The sequence below is a fragment of the Myotis lucifugus genome, unplaced genomic scaffold (assembly GCF_000147115.1).
Source record: "Myotis lucifugus unplaced genomic scaffold, Myoluc2.0 scaffold_409, whole genome shotgun sequence".
Lineage (NCBI taxonomy): Eukaryota > Metazoa > Chordata > Mammalia > Chiroptera > Vespertilionidae > Myotis > Myotis lucifugus.
This window is the reverse complement of record NW_005871457.1, coordinates 245,875-263,613: the sequence shown is the minus strand read 5'-3', so window position 1 is coordinate 263,613 and position 17,739 is coordinate 245,875. Positions and strand designations below refer to the sequence as shown.

General features: G+C 58.0%; 1 protein-coding gene across 1 annotated transcript in view; it reads right to left on the bottom strand.

Moving 5' to 3' along the window:
* Positions 1-11,781: 11,781 nt before the first annotated feature.
* The window catches only part of GRHL1 (grainyhead like transcription factor 1), a 33,103-nt gene continuing 27,145 nt past the window's right edge, over positions 11,782-17,739 (bottom strand). Inside the window, exons 11-15 of the mRNA XM_023743708.1 lie at positions 17,339-17,376; positions 15,617-15,708; positions 15,220-15,305; positions 14,466-14,530; positions 11,782-13,451 (exon numbers count right to left, since the gene is read on the bottom strand). Of these exons, the coding sequence (XP_023599476.1) occupies positions 13,337-13,451; positions 14,466-14,530; positions 15,220-15,305; positions 15,617-15,708; positions 17,339-17,376 (396 nt within the window). The 3' untranslated portion in view covers positions 11,782-13,336. The remainder of the gene's footprint in view (positions 13,452-14,465; positions 14,531-15,219; positions 15,306-15,616; positions 15,709-17,338; positions 17,377-17,739) is intronic.

Sequence of the window (17,739 nt, the reverse complement as noted above, 5' to 3'; positions counted from 1 at the left end):
CCTCTCCTATCCCAGCTTCTCACGTAATTGCGACGCGAACCTCCGCCCTACCCCCTCTTTCAACCACCTTCTGATCAGGTGAGTCTGTACTTCCTCCTCTGCGTATTTTTTTTCGTCCTTATCTCTGCGGTCGGCTTTTTTTTCTGCCAACATAGCGGCCGTCGGCGACATAGGGAATGCAAATCGTTATCACTGGCTTGCTACAAGGGCCGGTGCTCACCCCGTCGCGCCGGACGGCCCCAGGGGGGCGGGAGGGCCTGGAAAGTACGCGTGTGAAAGGTCCCGGCGGCGGCGAGGGCGGCGCGGCGGCGCGGCTGTGGCCCGGGAAGCCCCCGGTCCTGGACCGGGTGACTCGGGAGGGGACCGCGTTTAAAGGGGCCGCCGCCGCCGCCCCGCGAATTGAATCAGTGCTCCTGGAGGCCTCAGCCCGGCACTGCTGGCTTGTTTTCCGTTTTTCTGAATCGGCGATTGGCCCTGAGGGTGCATCACGGACCAGGAAGAGCTTTGGAAGCTGGCTGGCTCCAGCCGGCCGCCTGCATCTGCTGCTTCCTGCAGCGCCCGGAGCCCGTCCCCAGGCCTGTGTCTGTGTCTGACACCCCTCACCAGGCAGCTTTGGGCCGCAGTTTCCACTCTAAGATATTTTCTTGCTGATTTCCGAGAGGAAGGGAGAGGGAGAGAGAGATGGAGACATCAGTGATGAGAGAGAATCATGGATCAGCTGCCTCCTGCACGGCCCCTACTGGGGATGGAGCCCGCAACCCGGGCCTGTGCCCTGCGTGGGAACTGAACTGCGACCTCCTGGCTCATAGGTCCATGCTCAACCACTGAGCCACACTGGCCGGGCACAGTTTCCACTCTTAAGTGAGGTCAGGAGAAGCCAAGACAGGTAACCACCTGAAAGATGCCTGGTGAAACCCGCCCATTCTTCCCAGACCCAGTGTCAGTAGCACCCCCTCTGGGAGGCGGTCAGGCCTGAGAGAGAGAGAGACCCAGGGCACCTCTGCCCCTCATGCGGAGAAGGAACAGGTGGGGCTCAGGACTCGGCCCCGCTTCTCTCACGGGTCTGCTCTGGTTGAGGAAGGTAACCGCCATTCCTCGGGTCCTCACAGCACCTTTGATGACCCCTAACGCTGTTTCTTTAGTTAGTTGTTAATTGGCTCCGCAATTAATCCTCCAAGGTTAGGGAGGGGCTCTCCTGCAGACACCTCTAATGCAGTGTCCTCGCGTCTGAACTCATGTTGTATCCAAACCTGGATTTCTCACCTCCAGCTACCCCAAAATCCAAAGGTCATCTTTGACTCCTCCCTCTCCTGCACCTGTGTCTTCTGCTAGTCATTCCATGCCCTTCTTCTTCCTAAATATCTCTCCAACTATTAACTTCTCTATGGGCCCACTCCTGCCTTCATCGGGCTACCGTCCCCTCTCACCTGAATTATCGCCATTGCCTCCCAACAGGTCTCCCTCCAGCCTCGCCGCCTACAATCTGCCCCTCGTCTCACTGCCAGACAATCTCCCGATCTCCCGGAAGTAGAGAGGGTAGCCAACCCACCTGCAGGCCCTCAGCTGGAATGCAGGCAGCTCCGGGCCTGGGGGCTGGGCCTGCTGCCTGGGCAGTCCTCGGTGACGGCAACGCGGCCCGCATCCTTTCCAGCCAGTTCTCCAAGCAGAACCTTCGCCTGTGGCGTTCCTTCTGCAAGGACACCCAGCCCTGCTTCCCGCTCTGAGGGCCCCGTGCGACTCCTCGGGACCCTTTCCTCACTCCCCACAGCAGGGCCGCTCTGCAGAGCCAGGGCTTGGGAGTCAGACCAGATCCAAACCCCAGGCCTGCAGTGGGGCCACGCCCAGGCTGGCGGGGTCTCACGCCTACAGAGCAGGATGCGGTAGCGGCCCCCCAGGAGGCTGCCCCCCCTGGAGGCTGGCACCAGAGCTCTCCCTCCGGTTTCTGTTTCTGCTCCCTGGACAGCAGCAATACCTGGCAACTCGGGCCGCAGGCTGGCTCAGGGCTCTCCAGGCGTAAGGCCCTCTTCTCACGTCCAGCCCATGTTCCGGACAGACAGACACACAGCCAGGTCTTCACTCACGCTGGTCGGTCGTCCGTTCTCCCCCACATCTACCCAGGTACCATTTTTCCATGAAGCCTTTCTGCACGCACACACACGCGCGCGCGCGCACACACACCAGGCTGTGTGGTTGCTGCCGAGCCCTGGCTTCTGGGCCTGCCTGTCATCAGGGGGTTATGACGTGTTTTAAACTAAAGACAGTCACTCAGAGACCTCACTGAGCCCTCGCCAGCACCGGGCGCCACAGACTTGCGGTCAGCCAGCACGGGCAGGCAGAGTGGACACAGGTAACGGCTGTATGCAGTAGATGCCACCCTCTCGCGTGTGTCCTTCCAGGGAGAGAGAGAGAGAGAGTGTGTGTGTGTGTGTGTGTGTGTGTGTGTGTGTGTATGTGTGTGTGCACGCACAAGCATGCTGTGACACATGGTAGCCGTCTGTGCACCTTCTGAGCCTCGCTCCCTGACTTACATGTAACAGCGTGGCGCCGTTACCCATCAGGACACAGAAGTCAGCCTGGTGCTCTGTAACGGTTACATGATGTTTCATTAAGTGGATGCATGGATGGGTTCACTCGCCCCCTTACCTGGCCAGGGCTTAGGTTGTTTCCAGCTTGTCAGGCCAAAGTGTCGACGCATCATTTGTCCACATGTGAGAGTAACTACAGCGCCACTTCCTATTGGAATTGCTGGGTCACCTGCACTTGTATTTCTTTTACTTTATTTTTTGGTTTTTGGTAACTTTTAATTGAAGTTCAGGATAGCTACAGGAAAGTGCACACGCAGTGAATTTTCACAGGCAAACCCCTGCCGCCAGCCCCCAGATGGAGAAACAGAATATCAGCGGGGTCCGAGCCCCTCCACGACCCCTTCCAGGATAAGCTCATCACGGCTCCTCACGCCGTAGACTCCGCCGGCACGTGCGACACTTGTGCAAAGAGCAGCACATGGCGCCTTCTCTGTCGGGTCTGGCATAGAGTTGCATTGGGTTGGGATTTATTTGTTCTTGTTGCTGAAGAACACACATAGAACACACAGTGGACTGGCCTGTTCTTCTCTTGATGGCCATCAGGATTGTTTCCAAGCTGGGGCTGTTATGAATAAAGCGCTGTGAGAACTCTGACACGTGGTTATGTGCCTTTTTAAAATTAAATATATTTTTATTGATTTCAGAGAGGAAGGGAGAGGGAGAGAGAGAAACATCAATGTGCGCACCTTTTGGGGATCGAGCCTGAAACCCGGGCATGTGCCCTGACTGGGAATTGAACCAGAGACCCTTGAGTCCACAGGCTGACACTCTAACCACTGAGCAAAACCGGCCAGGGCGGTATGTGCATTTTCAACTTAGAAAGATTGTCAAATTGTCCTCCAAACATGCTTTCGTGCCCTGGATCCGCCAGCAAGGCTGCAAAGCCAGTTCCATCTGTTCACTAATGCGGGCCTTCTTGAGCCTTCGGACCTTTGCCCAGCTAAGTGGAAAAAACCCTGAGAATTCATATTGTTTTGTATTTCTTTGACGGAGTTTACTTGAGAATCGCCGTATGTAAAAGCCGTCCTGCTTTCCCTCCTGTGAACTGTGGGGGGACTTAAAGGACAGCACAGGAGCTTGAGCATGTCCAGATGCTGAAGGGAAGGGTCATGGGGACAAATGAGTGATGCCAGAAGGGGGAGCGGCCACCGGTGGGGAGGTGTGGGAGTGCGTGTTGGGGGTCGCCCACAGGGAAGCTGGCCTGGGCAGGAGGGCGGACCTGCTTCCTCGGAGAGCAGGAGGGAAGAGAGAGGCCTGAGATCCAGGAAGGTTCTGGGATACAGAGCGGAGAAGGCTCACGCGAGACCCACCTTCTTGGTGACACAGGCGGACAGCCCTCTGCGGGGACGGGGGCCCCGTGAGGGAGGAATAGACTAGAAAGAACGTGTTAAGCGACTGCCCGGCTACCCTGCGGGAGCTGGCGGAGGCCGGCGGGTGGCTTCCCCGGGAGAGTCGCTGGAGCCGGTGTTAAGGGACAAGGAGGTGGCCCTCCAGAGAATGGAGATGACATTTCGGTGTGGACTCCCCACCGCCCCACCTTCGCATATACCAGTGATGGCGAACCTTTTGAGCTCGGCATGTCAGCATTTTGAAAAACCCTAACTTAACTCTGGTGCCGTGTCACATATAGAAATTTTTTGATATTTGCAACCATAGTAAAACAAAGACTTCTATTTTTGATATTTATTTTATATATTTAAATGCCATTTAACAAAGAAAAATCAACCAAAAAAATGAGTTTGCGTGTCACCTCTGACACGCGTGTCATAGATTCGCCATCACTGGCCTACACAGTGGGTGCCCAGAGGATGAGATGAGCCCGGGAAGGGACCATGAGGGCGTTGGGGCCGCACCCTAACTTGAGTGGCAGCCCCCAAGGGCGGCCCCCCCAGAGCTTCCAACCCCTTGGGTCCCGCACGGAGCCGGTGCATTGGCGTTTCCACCACGTTCCCAGACGTCGCTGACACGGCTGGGCCGGGACCATGCTGTGAGCAGCACGGGGCTAGTCTAACGCCCTGGTTTTGTGGAAACAGACCCAGAGAACAGAAGCAACTGCCCCAGCCACCCTCAGAGAGGGAGCGAGAGAGCCTGGGACGCACGCCTCCTGATGGCGCCCCACTCGGGGCCTCCACCAGGTTACAAGGCCACCTGAACGGATGCCCCAGGGCCCCTGTCCCCAGATCAGCCCAGGAGAACCCTTTGGAGGCCAGTGGGCGCTGGGCCACGGCACGCACCACCCGCGGGCCCGGGAAGGGGAAGGCGGCCGAAGTGCCCTGTGGCCGCCAGCCTTGCTGCCCAGCCAGCTGCCTGCACCGGACCAGCCGCCAGCCCGGCTTCCCCGGTGACCCAGTTCGGCGCTGGAAGCAGCCCAGCCGGGCAGCCGGGCAGCAGCTCAAGGCATTGGCAGAGTGGCCAGTGGAGCCGTGTCTCGCATGGGCCACGTGTGGGACCTGCAGGGGCCTGAGCCAGGATCTGTCGGGACCCTGCTCCTCGCTCCCTGTGGTCCCACGCTGGCCAGCCCCTGACTCAGCACAGAAATGGGTTTTAACCCTCAAAGATGCCAGCCCCCAGCTCAGAGCTGAGCACAGCAGGACCCGAGGAGCCCCCAGCTTCGCGCTGAACAATATGAATACGAAGTAAACAAGTTGGTCGTCTTAGCTACGTTATCGCGAACACTGCACCAGACCCTGTTGACATTTTCCCATAACCTCGTTTAACTTTTACGTAGACTTTGCATTCATCACCGCCCCAGGTTACAGAGGGGGAGGTTAAGGCCGGGGAGGGGTGAGGAGCCGGCCCAGTCAGGCTTGAATTGGCTGTTTGGATTTTTAGGTCACACGTGTATGCCATGCCGTCCACCTCACACTGTGGCTTGTTGTTCACCCAGCATGTTTTGCCCAGGCCCCAGGGACAGCCCGGATCCATGAGTCTCAGACCCTCCGGGAGCTCACCCAGCATCCTGAATCCTCAGCGTCCTCCGCTCTGAAATGGGAGGCACCATCCTCCCTCTCCGAGTTGTTCCCAGAGCTACAGGTGGTGTCTGTGCCACGGGGCACCTACAAGCCACCCAACGTCCCCGCCCGGGCAGGGCTCTTTTGGCTGGACTGGGCCCAATCTTCCCTCGTGTCGGCCTGTGTGTGTGGTGTGTTGTGTGTGTGTGTGTGTGGTGTGTACGTGGTATGTATGTGGTATGTATGGTGTGTGGTGGTGTTTTGTGTGTGTGTGTGTGCAGAGGGGTGTATGTGTGTTTATATTTTATGCTGGGGAAGAGGGAGCAGCAGGGACCACCCCCCCCCCACCGCCGTGTGGGAGTGTATGGCATGGGCAGCCCCGGCTGTGACCTGGGCAGGGGCAGGGGCTGGAGCCCCCCAGGTCACGGGGCAGCACCCCACACTGGAGTACAGAAGCGCAGTGTTCACGGCCAGGCTGGGCGGTCCGAGGACCTCAGAAAGCACAGGCCCTCGGGGGACTGCCAGGGGTCGGGGGCCCGCGGGCATCTGCTGGGACCCCAGGCTGGCTCAGGCCCATGGGTGGCCTTAGCTGCACTCTGCCAGGGGCAGGCTGGGCCTGGGCAGGGCTGTGCCACAGCCACGGAGGGACTTCTTCCTCTCCAGGGACACCTCAGCTTCGTAAGGCCTTTCCCGGTTGGATGGGCCCCCCACCTTCTGGAGGGAGATGTGACCTCCAGTCCCTGACGCAGGCGTTAACCCGGACAAAGTCCTCCCCAGCAGCCCCTAGCCTGCCTGCCTGCACACCTGGGGGCGGGGCTGGCCCAGCGACGGGTAAAACTGACGCTCACACGTCGGGGAGGGGGGCAAGCTCCTGATGTGCTGGGACGGCGAGGCCCGTCTCAGCCCGGAGACCACCCTTCCCGGGCCGGGCGCCGCAGCCTCAGCCCTGCCATCACCCGCGGTGCCCTGGCTGCTCTGGCGCCTCATTCTCGCTCTTCTGGCTGCAGGCGGGGGTGGGGGAGTGGGGGTGGGGGGGCTGCAGAGCAGGCTCCGGTCCGGGGCCTCACAGACACACATGCCCCCACTCCTTCCGCTCAGGACGCTGGAGGCCCTCGGATCAGGCCTGGCTGGGCTCAGGGCGTGCACTGGGCCCGGGGATGCCTGGGTTTGCCCAACTGGGAGCAGCAGCTCCGCTCACAAGCCCAGGGTCCTGGACTTGCGCTTCAGAGGAAGAGGAAGAGGAAGAGGAAGAGGACAGGGCGTGGGGCGCCTCCACAGCCCTTTCCCGCCACAGCTGCCCTGCAGGTAAGGCTGGGCCGCAACCGAAACCGAAACTCTCAACTCCCCCCTGAGCGAAGAATGCCCAGCCATGCACGCCCCTGCCCGAGTGCGAGTGCGCACCTTGTCTCTGCAGCTGCCAGGAGCCCAGCAGGCGGGAGGGGCGCAGGGGCGGGGGTTGGGGGGTGGGGGGGTTTGGGCCCTCAGAGGCTGACTGCGCACGCACTGATGTCCCCTGGTTCTTCCTGGGCTCAGGTCTGTTCAGCAAAGGAGCGCAGCAGCACGCGCACACACACATACACATGTGCACACACACATGCACAACACAGGTGCACACACGTGCACACGCAGGTGTCCTGCAGTCTTCAGGTGGCCACGCCCTGAGTGCTCGTGGATCTGGGTTCAGAGCAGGGCCCGGGGGCCTCTAGCTTCCCAGTCTCAGCCTCTGGGGAGTGGCCCAGGGCTCCTGGGTTGGGGGCCCTCAGATCTGTCACACGCCTCCTTCGGTCCCAGCTGCTGCTGGGGAGGCGAGGTGGATCCTCTCAGGGTGACCCCTGCGGACACGGTCTCATCGCTTTGAGCGGAGGCCCAGGCACCAGGGGAGACGCCGAGGACCTAGTGGGACATGCATGGCATCAGCTCTGAGTGTGGGGGACAGGGAGAGGGGACATGGTCGTTTCCGGGAGCAGGTCCAGGTCATCTTAAAAACTTTAAAACAGCTTCATTGAGGCATAATACATACACCATAGACTGCAGGCATTTAAAGTTACAGTTTAAGTCTGACACATGTATAACATCTCCATCACCCGCTCCTCCCGGCCCCCACCCCAATCCCAGGCAATCACTGTTTTTGTGTTTTGTTTTTTTTCTTTTTAATAACAATGACTTTCTTTGTAACGTCAGCATCAGGTTAAAACAACAGGAGCCGCTGGCAGCAGCAGGATTGTTGGAACTGTGAATTGGCCCCATTAATACTTCCCATCGTGACTGGGATTTTGTGGGTGTCCAACATGGCATTTCCCAGGAGTATGGACATAATGCTGCACCCAAGACCACACGCTCCGTTCACTGAACTCTAAGACTCACTCCCAGGGTTTTTCTGGATTACTTTGTGTTTTCTAGAGTTTTATATGAATGGAGTCATACAGTATATTGTCTTTTTCATGTGGCTTCTTTAACTCAGCACCATTATTTTGTGATTTATCCATGTTTTGCGTGTGTCAATACAGAGGCTACAGAATTCATTTAGGAAAGTCACCGAGCAAACAACAAACCCGGGAAGGAGAGGAGACTGACTTCCGGAATAGCCACATTCCATTGTGTACAATGTTCAGTTTCAACAACAAAAAGAAACAGAGAAGTATGGCCCATAGACAAAGAAAACAAAACCAGTAGAAACTGTTCCCGACACTGGACTTACTAGACAAGGACTTTAAACCAGTTATTTTCAATCCGTTATGAGGTCAGTTCACAGACATAAAGGGAACCGTGTCTAGAGAACTAGAGCATGAGAATGATGTCTCCCCACACAGTGTCCCTGGGGTGCTGGGGGCTGGCCCAGGCCTCTGTGCCCTCTCACAGCCTCTCAGAGCTGCCCGGGCATGGCTGCCACTACAAGTCAGGGCTAGGGGTTGGGGGGGGCGTCCTGGGAGTGGGTGGAACTGGGAGGGACACCCTGTCTTCAGGCAGCCAATGCCCTGTGGCCCTGGGACGGCTTCCAGGCGGCCAGCTCAGCCTCTGCTGCCGTGTGATATGGGGCAGCCGCGGAGCCTCTCTGAGCCGTTGGCTTTTTTTGAAGGGGAGACAATGACCCCAGCCCTCCCACTTCACACAGCGAATCACAAGAGCAGAACCTCTTCTCCCACGGCTTCTCCCCAGGGTCCTCCTCAAGAGGGGCCACCCCACTCCAGTCCTGCCTGGCTTGCAGGATGTTTGCTTACTCTGATCACAGCCGACAGGCAACCAGAGCTGAAGGGCTCCGTGTGGCACCTGGTAACGGGCCTGTGTGGCTGCCAGGCTCACCGCGTGCTCCCTCTGCAGCCGAGGGACAAGGCGTCCACTGCCCCGCTCTGTTCTGGGACACGGACAGGGGAGGGGGAGACAGGGAAGCCTGGCCTCCAGAAGTGGGGGCTGCAGCGTGAGCCCGGCTGGCCTCCGTGCCCACATGGAGGGAGGCCGGGAGCGCCGTGTCCACCTGGGCCACCCTCCCTGCACGACTGAGTCCCAGCTCTGGGCAAGCAGGCCCCCCACATCGCCCAGCTTGGGAATAGGGTCACCCCCAGACACTGCCCAGAGCTGGGGAGCTGGACAGGCGGCCTGCACCCCGCCCCCCAAAAGGAGCACTCTTTGACCTTGGGCTCAGATACCCCAGTCAGGAGGGGAGGGCGGCTGGCTCCCAGGGGCCTTAGACAGGAGAGAGCGAGTCTGCGTCTTAGTGTGAGAACAAACATTTTTATCAGGATTCACTTTCCTAGAGTCGTTTTAGGTTCATAGAAAAGCACAGTCTCCACACCCCTCGGCCCCCACCCGGGCACAGCCTCCCCCAGGAGCACCCCTCGCCACAGTCGGCGCCTGTCACGACACCCAAAGCCCGAGTTCACACCAGGGCTCACCTGGGTGCTGCACGGTCTCTGGTGTGGGGACCTGAGATGGTCAGTGACAGAGCTCAGTAAACGCGGTGGGAGGTCAGATCGCCTGGTCTGCGGCGCTGAAGACATGGGAAATTGGGACCACAAACAGGTGATTTCTTCAAGGATATAAACCCAGCGCTCGCAGAAAATCAAGTACAAACGGCCCCTGCTCGCGAAGTCCCACTTCCCATCACCAGAGAAGCGCAGATCCAGGCCGGACGTGGGGGACGGCGCCTGTCCGGGGGGGTAGGACTGTGAGCGGTTCGTTTTGGACGGCCCTGTGGCCCCGTCTGCGAAATACGTACTGAGCGTGTTCTGACGCGGCCTTCTCCCCCAGGAGCTCGCCCTGTGCTTTTCCGGACAAACAGGTAGGACAGCTCCTCCGGGCCCTCCGCCCCGCCTGCATCAGCGGCAGCGATCAGAAGATGCTATCGACATGATGGTCGCGTTCAAAGCAGTCGCTCAAAAGCAAGCCCGCCTGGAGGACAGAGATAAGTGAAAACATCGCAAAAAAAAAAAAAAAGATAAAAAACAGCAGGCCCCGCTTTGCCAAACAGTGTCCTCGGAGGCTCCGCCCGCAGGACGGCCTCGGTGTCCTTGAGACCCTGCCCAGGGTTACCCGTGGGGAGGAGACCGCGGGGGAGGAGCCGCTCCTCTGAGGACTCCTCTGGAGCCCTCGCTCTTACCCCAAAGGCTACGCTTCTGCCTTCGCATGGGTCACAGTCACGATAAAATCAACAAAACCTGACTCGGAGGTTTGAAGGAGGTGATGGCTAAAGGAGTTCAGGACTGTGTGTATGCGTGTGTGTGTGTGCAGTGTGTATGCATGTGCATGGTGTGTGTGCGTGTGCGTGGTGTGTATGCATGTGCGTGTGGTGCATGTGCAGTGTGCATGGTGTGTATGCGCGTGCGTGGTGTGTGCGTGCGGTGTGTGTGTGTGCATGTGTGTATGTGTAAGGCAGAACCTGAACAGAGGAGAAACCCACGGCTATTCTGACCTGTGGTGACTGTCCCTGGGCGTGGGGCCCGGGAGGCAGGGGGCGGGGGTTCGATGCCACTGACTGACGACGGGGCGGCCCCGCGTGCTGCTTGTTGGTGGGAGAGGCAGATCTTGCTATGATTGGAGGACCGGGCCACGCACCCTTGCCGGGAAGTCACGGAGGTGAGGGGAGAGCACTCTGCGGTCCCACGAGGCTTCCTGGCCCCGGAACCAGCCTTTCTGAACGGCGTCTGGGGGACTTCGTTTGACCCACCGCTGCCAAGTGAAACAGACTATGCTCCCTGGCCACTGGCCTCGGTCCAGCCGAGACTCATCTCTGAGCTTCTCCCAGACGATCCCCTGGCTGAGGCCTCGCAAGTGCCTGGGCTCCTCCCTGGCACCTGCTGGTCACCTACGGCAAAGTCACTAACAGCCTTGGCTCCGGAACCGGCTCTGGGCTGGTCCGGGAGACGGGTGGGAGGGGTGAAGGGGCTGGAGAGGCTGGTCCCGGAGACAGGTGGGAGGGGTGGAGGGGCTGGCAGGGTTTCTTTGGGGGGTGGAGGGGCTGGCAGGGTTTTGATCACACCTGGAGCACAGTGCTGGCTGGAGAAAGAAGCTGGGGTCACCCACCGGGGAGACCGTGGGAGCCCTCACTCAGGGGAGCCAAGTGCTGAGACGGAAGGAAGAGCGGTGACGCGGGGAGGAAGAAACGCCGCAGCACGTGGGGGCAGAGAGCCTGAGGGGCCCCGGAGCGCCCTGCAGCCGTGGCAGCGGCAGAGTCCAGGCCCTGGAGGTGGAGGACGCCCAGTGACCAGGGCGGAGTCGGCCCCTAAGGATCCCGACTCGAGGCCCAGGATGAGGGTGAAGGTGCAGTGTCGCGGGGCTGTACCAGGAGCGTCCGTCATTCACGTGACGGCGTGGCCATTAGAGTGTATTTCTGCGTCTGTCACAGGGAGGCCCAGCTACTGGAATATGCGCACAGCAGCTGTTTGACTTAGAAATCCTGACGAACTGAAACATTACTGGTAGGTTTTAAACCAAACACTTTCTGGGTCGCTTTTAAAAACCAAGAACACTAAGATTTTAGGCCTAAAGGGTTCACCTGCAGCTCTTGCGGTTACCTTTGGTTAACAGTTTAAACTTGTTATGTAGGGCCCCTCACGGAACCATTACTGGGACTGTGGCAGAGCCCTGGAGGGACATGCAGATGGGGACGAGGCGAGGACGCCTGCTGGGCATGGCACCAGCAGAAACTGCGCGGGAGACGGCCCGGCTCTGCCGCTAAGATCTCAGATCCTGCCGGCCTGCCAGCCTCACAAAAGGCACATTCAAACGGAAGAACAGGAAATGACATCGTATGAGAGAGGCACATACATTTAATCCCGTTGGCTTAAAATACATCTTCAATGATACAATTAAAAACAGTAAACAAGACACAATCAATTTCATAAAACACAATAGAAAATATTGTCATATGACCCGTGTCCCTTATCTTATTTTAGAAAACCAGCAATTCAGTTCACATACTTCATTAGGATATTTTAACGCAAGAATGCAACTACCCATCCTACTTCTACAAACTAGTTCCCTGACCCGACAGATACCCGTGGTTTTATCTGTTGTAAAACGACACTGTGTAGTATCCCCAGATACTTAAACATGTACAGACGTCCCCCTGCCCGTGAGAGTCTCATAAACCCGACCGCTTCTACACGGCGAGTGCACAGGTAATCGAGGCGCGAGGCTCTGCACCGCCGTAGGACGCCTTCCCTCTGGCAGGGAGTCCGGAAGGACAGAGCTGCGCCGGCTGCATGGCTGGCTGTCGCGGCCGAGGCCACAGGGCTGACGTTCGCACACACCACGCGCGGATGCGGCCACCGCGGGCGTCTTCCCTTTACTTCATGTGTAAACAGTGCAGATCCGGATGACAGCAGCCCGAGGGCGAGCCACGGCCCCTGAGCAGGCCTGTTCGCTTGGGATGACTGCGTGTGCTCTGGATTCCGCCGAGCAGTGTTCTATCTGCTCAGTTGACGTTAATGATCAAAATAACTCAGCCTCCTGTTAGGCCCAGTCTCTCAGGTAGCCGTCATCGCATCTCTCCGTGTATGCCCACGGACGCCGCATGCATATATTATCTATCTGTATAAGACACGTATGTACACATTTACAGACGCGGGCCTTGGGAACTGTATTGCACTTACGTACACTGTGGCGCTAGCTTGCCACCGCCCCCCCGGTCTTCATGAGAAAGGCAGCGGGTGCTTCAATAGAGTCGCGACGGGTGGTTCCTGTAACGCGCTCTGCAGGAGTAAACATGTACGGGGGGGGGGGGGGGGAGGGGAGGCCACGGGAGAGGGTGGATCCTTTGTTCTTGAGACGTGGCTCCCACTACCCTGAGGCAGGTAGTGACACTGAGTTCAGGCCGGGGCACCGAAGCCTTAAACCACACCCACTGCCTTTTCTGACTCGCACTGGGCAGGCCCGCTAACACTGAAGACACGGGGACAGCCCAATAGTTGTACAGTCTGGCCACTGCTGTACACCTGAAACTAATACCACATCATATTGAGTTGAACCTGTAATAAAAAATACTTTTATAAATAACGTAGCAGATATCCTAAAGGTTCCCAGAGAGTATCAGATCTTGGAACAGTTTTCACTCTTAACCCTAAGTATTTATATCAGAAAAGGCAAGCGTAATAGTAGTATATGGATTTCCTCATCTGAGAAGCGCCGGTGCAATATACTCCACGCCACCTCCAAGCCGCGTGCGGCCCCATCTCCAACGCGAAGAGTCCCTTCCACCGACATGGCGCGTGGTTGGCAGGAGGCTGACCAGTGGCCTGCGGCTCGGCAGGCAGCAAGGCCGAGGCAACACCTTCGCTGAACTGCGGGGCTGGGGCCAGGGCGCCCTCAGATCTCAGTGAGGGTGAGCCTGTACGACCCCCCCACCTCCTCCATCTGCAGCTGGAACGTGTCCTCATTGGAGTAGTGCTTCACGATGTTGTCGTCCATGTTCACCAGGATCCTGGGGGGAGGGCGAGACGGACGCTCAGGCTGCCCCCTGAAATCGGGGCGTCTGCTGCTTACTCGCTGGGGCACGCGAGGCCAATCACTTAAGGCCCTAACCTAGACCCCCAGCTGTGAGACGGGATGACAGTGCCCGTCCGGGGCTCAATGGGCACTCAAGCAAAGCACTCGTCACAGTGCAGGGCATGCGCGCCACAGAACACTCGCTTCTTTCTTGTTAGCTCAGCGTGTAGTAACCACGCGATAAACTCTTCTAACGCACACAGCAAGGCCACAGCAGAGGCCCTGCATGGGTCTGGCTTTAGAGAGCAGATCAGTAAGATCACCTACGGGATCTGAAGCCACAGTCCTCTGACGAAGGCTCTCCCCTGGCCAGTTACCCTCAACGTTGAACTGAAGCAGCACTAAGTCCGACCCTCCCAGCCAGGCCCATCTACCAGGTTCCCATTAGGATGTGCTTTAGAATTCTCTGCCCCGCTGACCCTGCCTAATAACACAGACACTCAAACTAACATACGGCTTTCTGGACAAGGACGCCCTGCCCTGTGGTTGCAAACACGGCCCGGGGCAGAGAGGGAGGGGCAGCAGCAAAGGCGGGGCCTCGGCCAACACTCACGGGGCCCCTGGCCTTGGCCCGGCCTGGTCAGGGCAGGCCTCCCGCTCTGTGCCTCGGCTGCCGCCCCTCTACCCTCTACCCCTGCACAGGAACAGCCAGCTCAGAGGGTCACATGAACAGTGAGTCACGTGGGAAGCGCCCGACCCAGCCTGGCCCTTGACGGGCTCTGCCATGGAGCAGTAACCCTCAGTGGGCTCTGCTCCAAGGAGAAGAGCAGAACCCCACGAGGAGGTCGAGACAGGGAGCCGGACTGCATGCGGGTCATTTCAGGAAAGCGCATCCTGCCAGTCATGTTTCTGTACGGCTGCTGGACTGGGCCCGAGTGCGCGTGAGCAGCAGTCACGCTGAATAAATTATCTCACTCAGGCGCTGGAATGCCAGGGAATGAATGCTCACCCTTTTTTACATTTCTTGAATATTTTCCCAATCTTGTCATGGGGAACATCATATTTGTCTGAGATCTAAAAGAGAAGAGCGATGAAAAAGAATGATAAAATGGCATTTTCTGGCTTTAACAAACAACCATGTAACTGCATGTAGTGGGACAATCACTCAACTCTGATTTTCAAAATGCTTATGTCTTTACAGCCCGGGGGGCGGGAGGGGGGCGCCTCCCTGTGGAGGGAGCTGGGACAGGAGCTCTATTCCCCGAGAGCACAGATGTCCATAAGTGTATTATGTGTCAGTTTTTTTATTATTTAAGTTTTTGATTGCTGACGGGTCATAGTGTTTAAAGGTATTTCATAGAACAGTTTTCAGCCCGTAGAAAAGCTAGCAGAAACACAGAGCTGCTCCCCTAGGTACCAGCTATGAATTAACCTCTCACACTAGTGCCCTGCACTTGTCATAGGCAACGAGCTACAAGGTTACGGATTCAAGTCCACCGTGTTCACTGTGTCCCCTCTGTGCTGTACACTCACGGGTTTTGACAAATGCACAGAGACACACACCCACACACCCACACATATTCCGAGCAAGTGTACAAAGGCCTTGCTTTGGGGTCAGACGATTCGAATCAGTTGCGAGCCCCACACTGGGGATCTAGCCTGGGAATGTGACTTCCTGGTTCCTAAGTCGATGCCCAACCACTGAGCAACACAGGCCGGGCAGCTTTCACTTAAGGAGCATTATTGCAAAGCACACTACTCACGGCCTCCATCAAGCCCTTCAAGGATGGAGTCTTGAGCATCAGGGCATCGAAGACTTCCTCTGCCTCCTTCCGCACGTAGAGCAGCACTAATCCCCGTCGGGAGCGAGGAGGTGAGAGAGGAAAAAGGACACGGTTCATGCATATGAGCAAAATGGGAAAGCAGAGCCTGGCACCGGCTAAAATAAAGAGGCGTGCACACCCCGGACGCCAGCAGGAACCAGCCCACCAGGCCCTGAGGGCACAGCTTCCGGCTCCTCTTAACCCTGCCGCTCCTTTGAGCTCACGCCAGGACCAGGACGTCAAACCGGACAAGGCTGGTTTGAGCGCCTGATGCTTTTGGCAGATTGAGACCTCACTTCCCATGTAAAACTCCCGCTAAGACATGAGGCCAACGCACCTCTCTTCGGCTCTTCGATCCGGGTCAGCTTAGCAGGCGGGGGGACCACAAAATCGTCCTCGGACCCGTATGGCCCCCTCTTCAAGTTCGAGCTGCGGAAACGAAGGCACAGTGAGTGACTTCCACCCCAGGCACCTGCAAAACCACGGGCCTCGGCAGGGCACCGAGCTCAGACTTGGGGTGACCTTCACTCGTTAAGCTCCAGCCTCCTTACTTTGTGGACGCAAACAGGAGGCCCCAGAAAGAGACGGACTGGACAGGCGTGTGTGGGAGGCAGCCAATCTCTCTGTCTCTCTCACATCGATGTCTCTCTCTGTGTCTCTCCCCCTTCCTCTGACTCTCTCTAAAAATCAATGGAAAACTATCCTTAGGTGAGATTAACAACAACAAAAAATACAGGGGTCAGTGGAAATAAAGGGGGGAAACCGGAGAAAGAAGTGAAAAGATTGGCGGGACTGGCTGTCAAAAGCATGTTACGGGGTGTTAACGTTGTGAGGTTCAGAGTGGGTGAGCAAAAAACCAGTAAAGTAACTAGAAATGAAGAGATCGAGTGCTTGGCTTTGAGCAGAATCATCGCTTCAAGAACAGGGTTGGGTCTTAAACCCTCTGTCCCAGCGCCTGGAACCGACGAGGCCTCCTAGGAAAGCACGCGTAGCGCCTAGGTCTGAGCACAGCAGAGGCAGAGAGGCCACCGCAGGCACCATGGACGGGGCGATGATGGGGCCAGAGAGGGCCCTCCCCACGGGGAGCGCCGGGCAGGAGGCTGCCAGGTGGCAGTCAGGGCCCAGAGGCTCAGGAGGGGCCCACTGTGGGGGGGCGGCAACACCTCAATGGCTGCGCGCGCACCCAGCGCCCAGCAGGGTCTGAGCCGTTCACCACGCGGAGCAGGGTCCGGGGAGCAGGGAAGCACCGTGCCCGGAACAGCTGCCTGAGGTGGGGGAGCACCAGGCCCCAGGGATGGGGGGCGGGGAGGTCCTGTCGGAGGATCTGGGAGCAACTGGGGGCCTTTGCCGGCCTTGGGGACAAGCTGAGCAGACAAGCGACAGTGCTGGGCTACAGCTTATTGAACACAATCGGAAACCGTGAGCCCACGCCGATATAAATAAGGGAATAAGTGGAAAGTGTGATGAGGGAGGAGGGGTTTACAAAGCTACAAAGCGCCTTCCCCACAAAGCACTTATCACAGGAGAGAGGAGCCTGGTGACACCCCTGCGTCGGGCATCAGCGGGCAGGGTGCCGCCGGACGGCCTCCGGGGAAGGCAGCAGGGTCGGGCCTTCCTGCCCAGGGGCACGATCCCGTCTAACCAGGAGGCGACACTGGGGGGCAGTCCACAGAACAGCGGGAACCTGCCAGGGTGTTAGCTCAGGGGCCGGAGGAGAGATGGGCGCCGGATTGTGGGCGGGGAGGAATGACAGCTAAGGGCACCGAGTGGGTCCGCGCTGGCCCCCTTCCCGCTACGAAGGCCAGGCTGCAACACCTGGCGGGACCCGAGTGGGCGAGTGCCGCCTGGGGCCGTGTCTGTGTCACTGTCCTGTCACACGGGGGCGCGTCCTCGGCCCCAGATGCAGGAGACACACTCAGTCCTGAGGAATGAGGGTCACCAGGTCAAAGGGCTCGGGAAAACGTGGGTTCTTTCTATCAGACTTGCAATTTTTCTCGACGTTTGAGATTGTTCCAAAATAAAAAGAACTTCTTAGAACAAAACAAAGCATAAATCTTACCCTTCCCCCTCCAGTTCTTCCGAGGCCATGGAAAGGACCTGCAAACAAGACAATGGGTGCTTTTCAAGTGCATGCGCACAGCAGTTCAGACCACAGATAAGTTATTCCTCAAATGGACGCAATCTTGAATCTGACCCAGCGAACACACAACCTTTCGCCTCATTTTTCATCGACCAGATTCTTGGAGACATGCTGGGCTCCTCCACCTCGGGCGGCAGTGAGCCTGGCCCGCCAGGGCGAGGACAGAAAGCACTTGCTGGCCCGCGGCCAGCGCAGGCCCCGCGGGGCTGTGACGTCTGCCGTGGCTCTACAAGCCGCGGGTGACGTAGGCCCAGCAGAGACCGTCCGGCCACAAACACCTAACATGTTTACCACTTGACCCTTTCCAGAAAAAGTTTGCC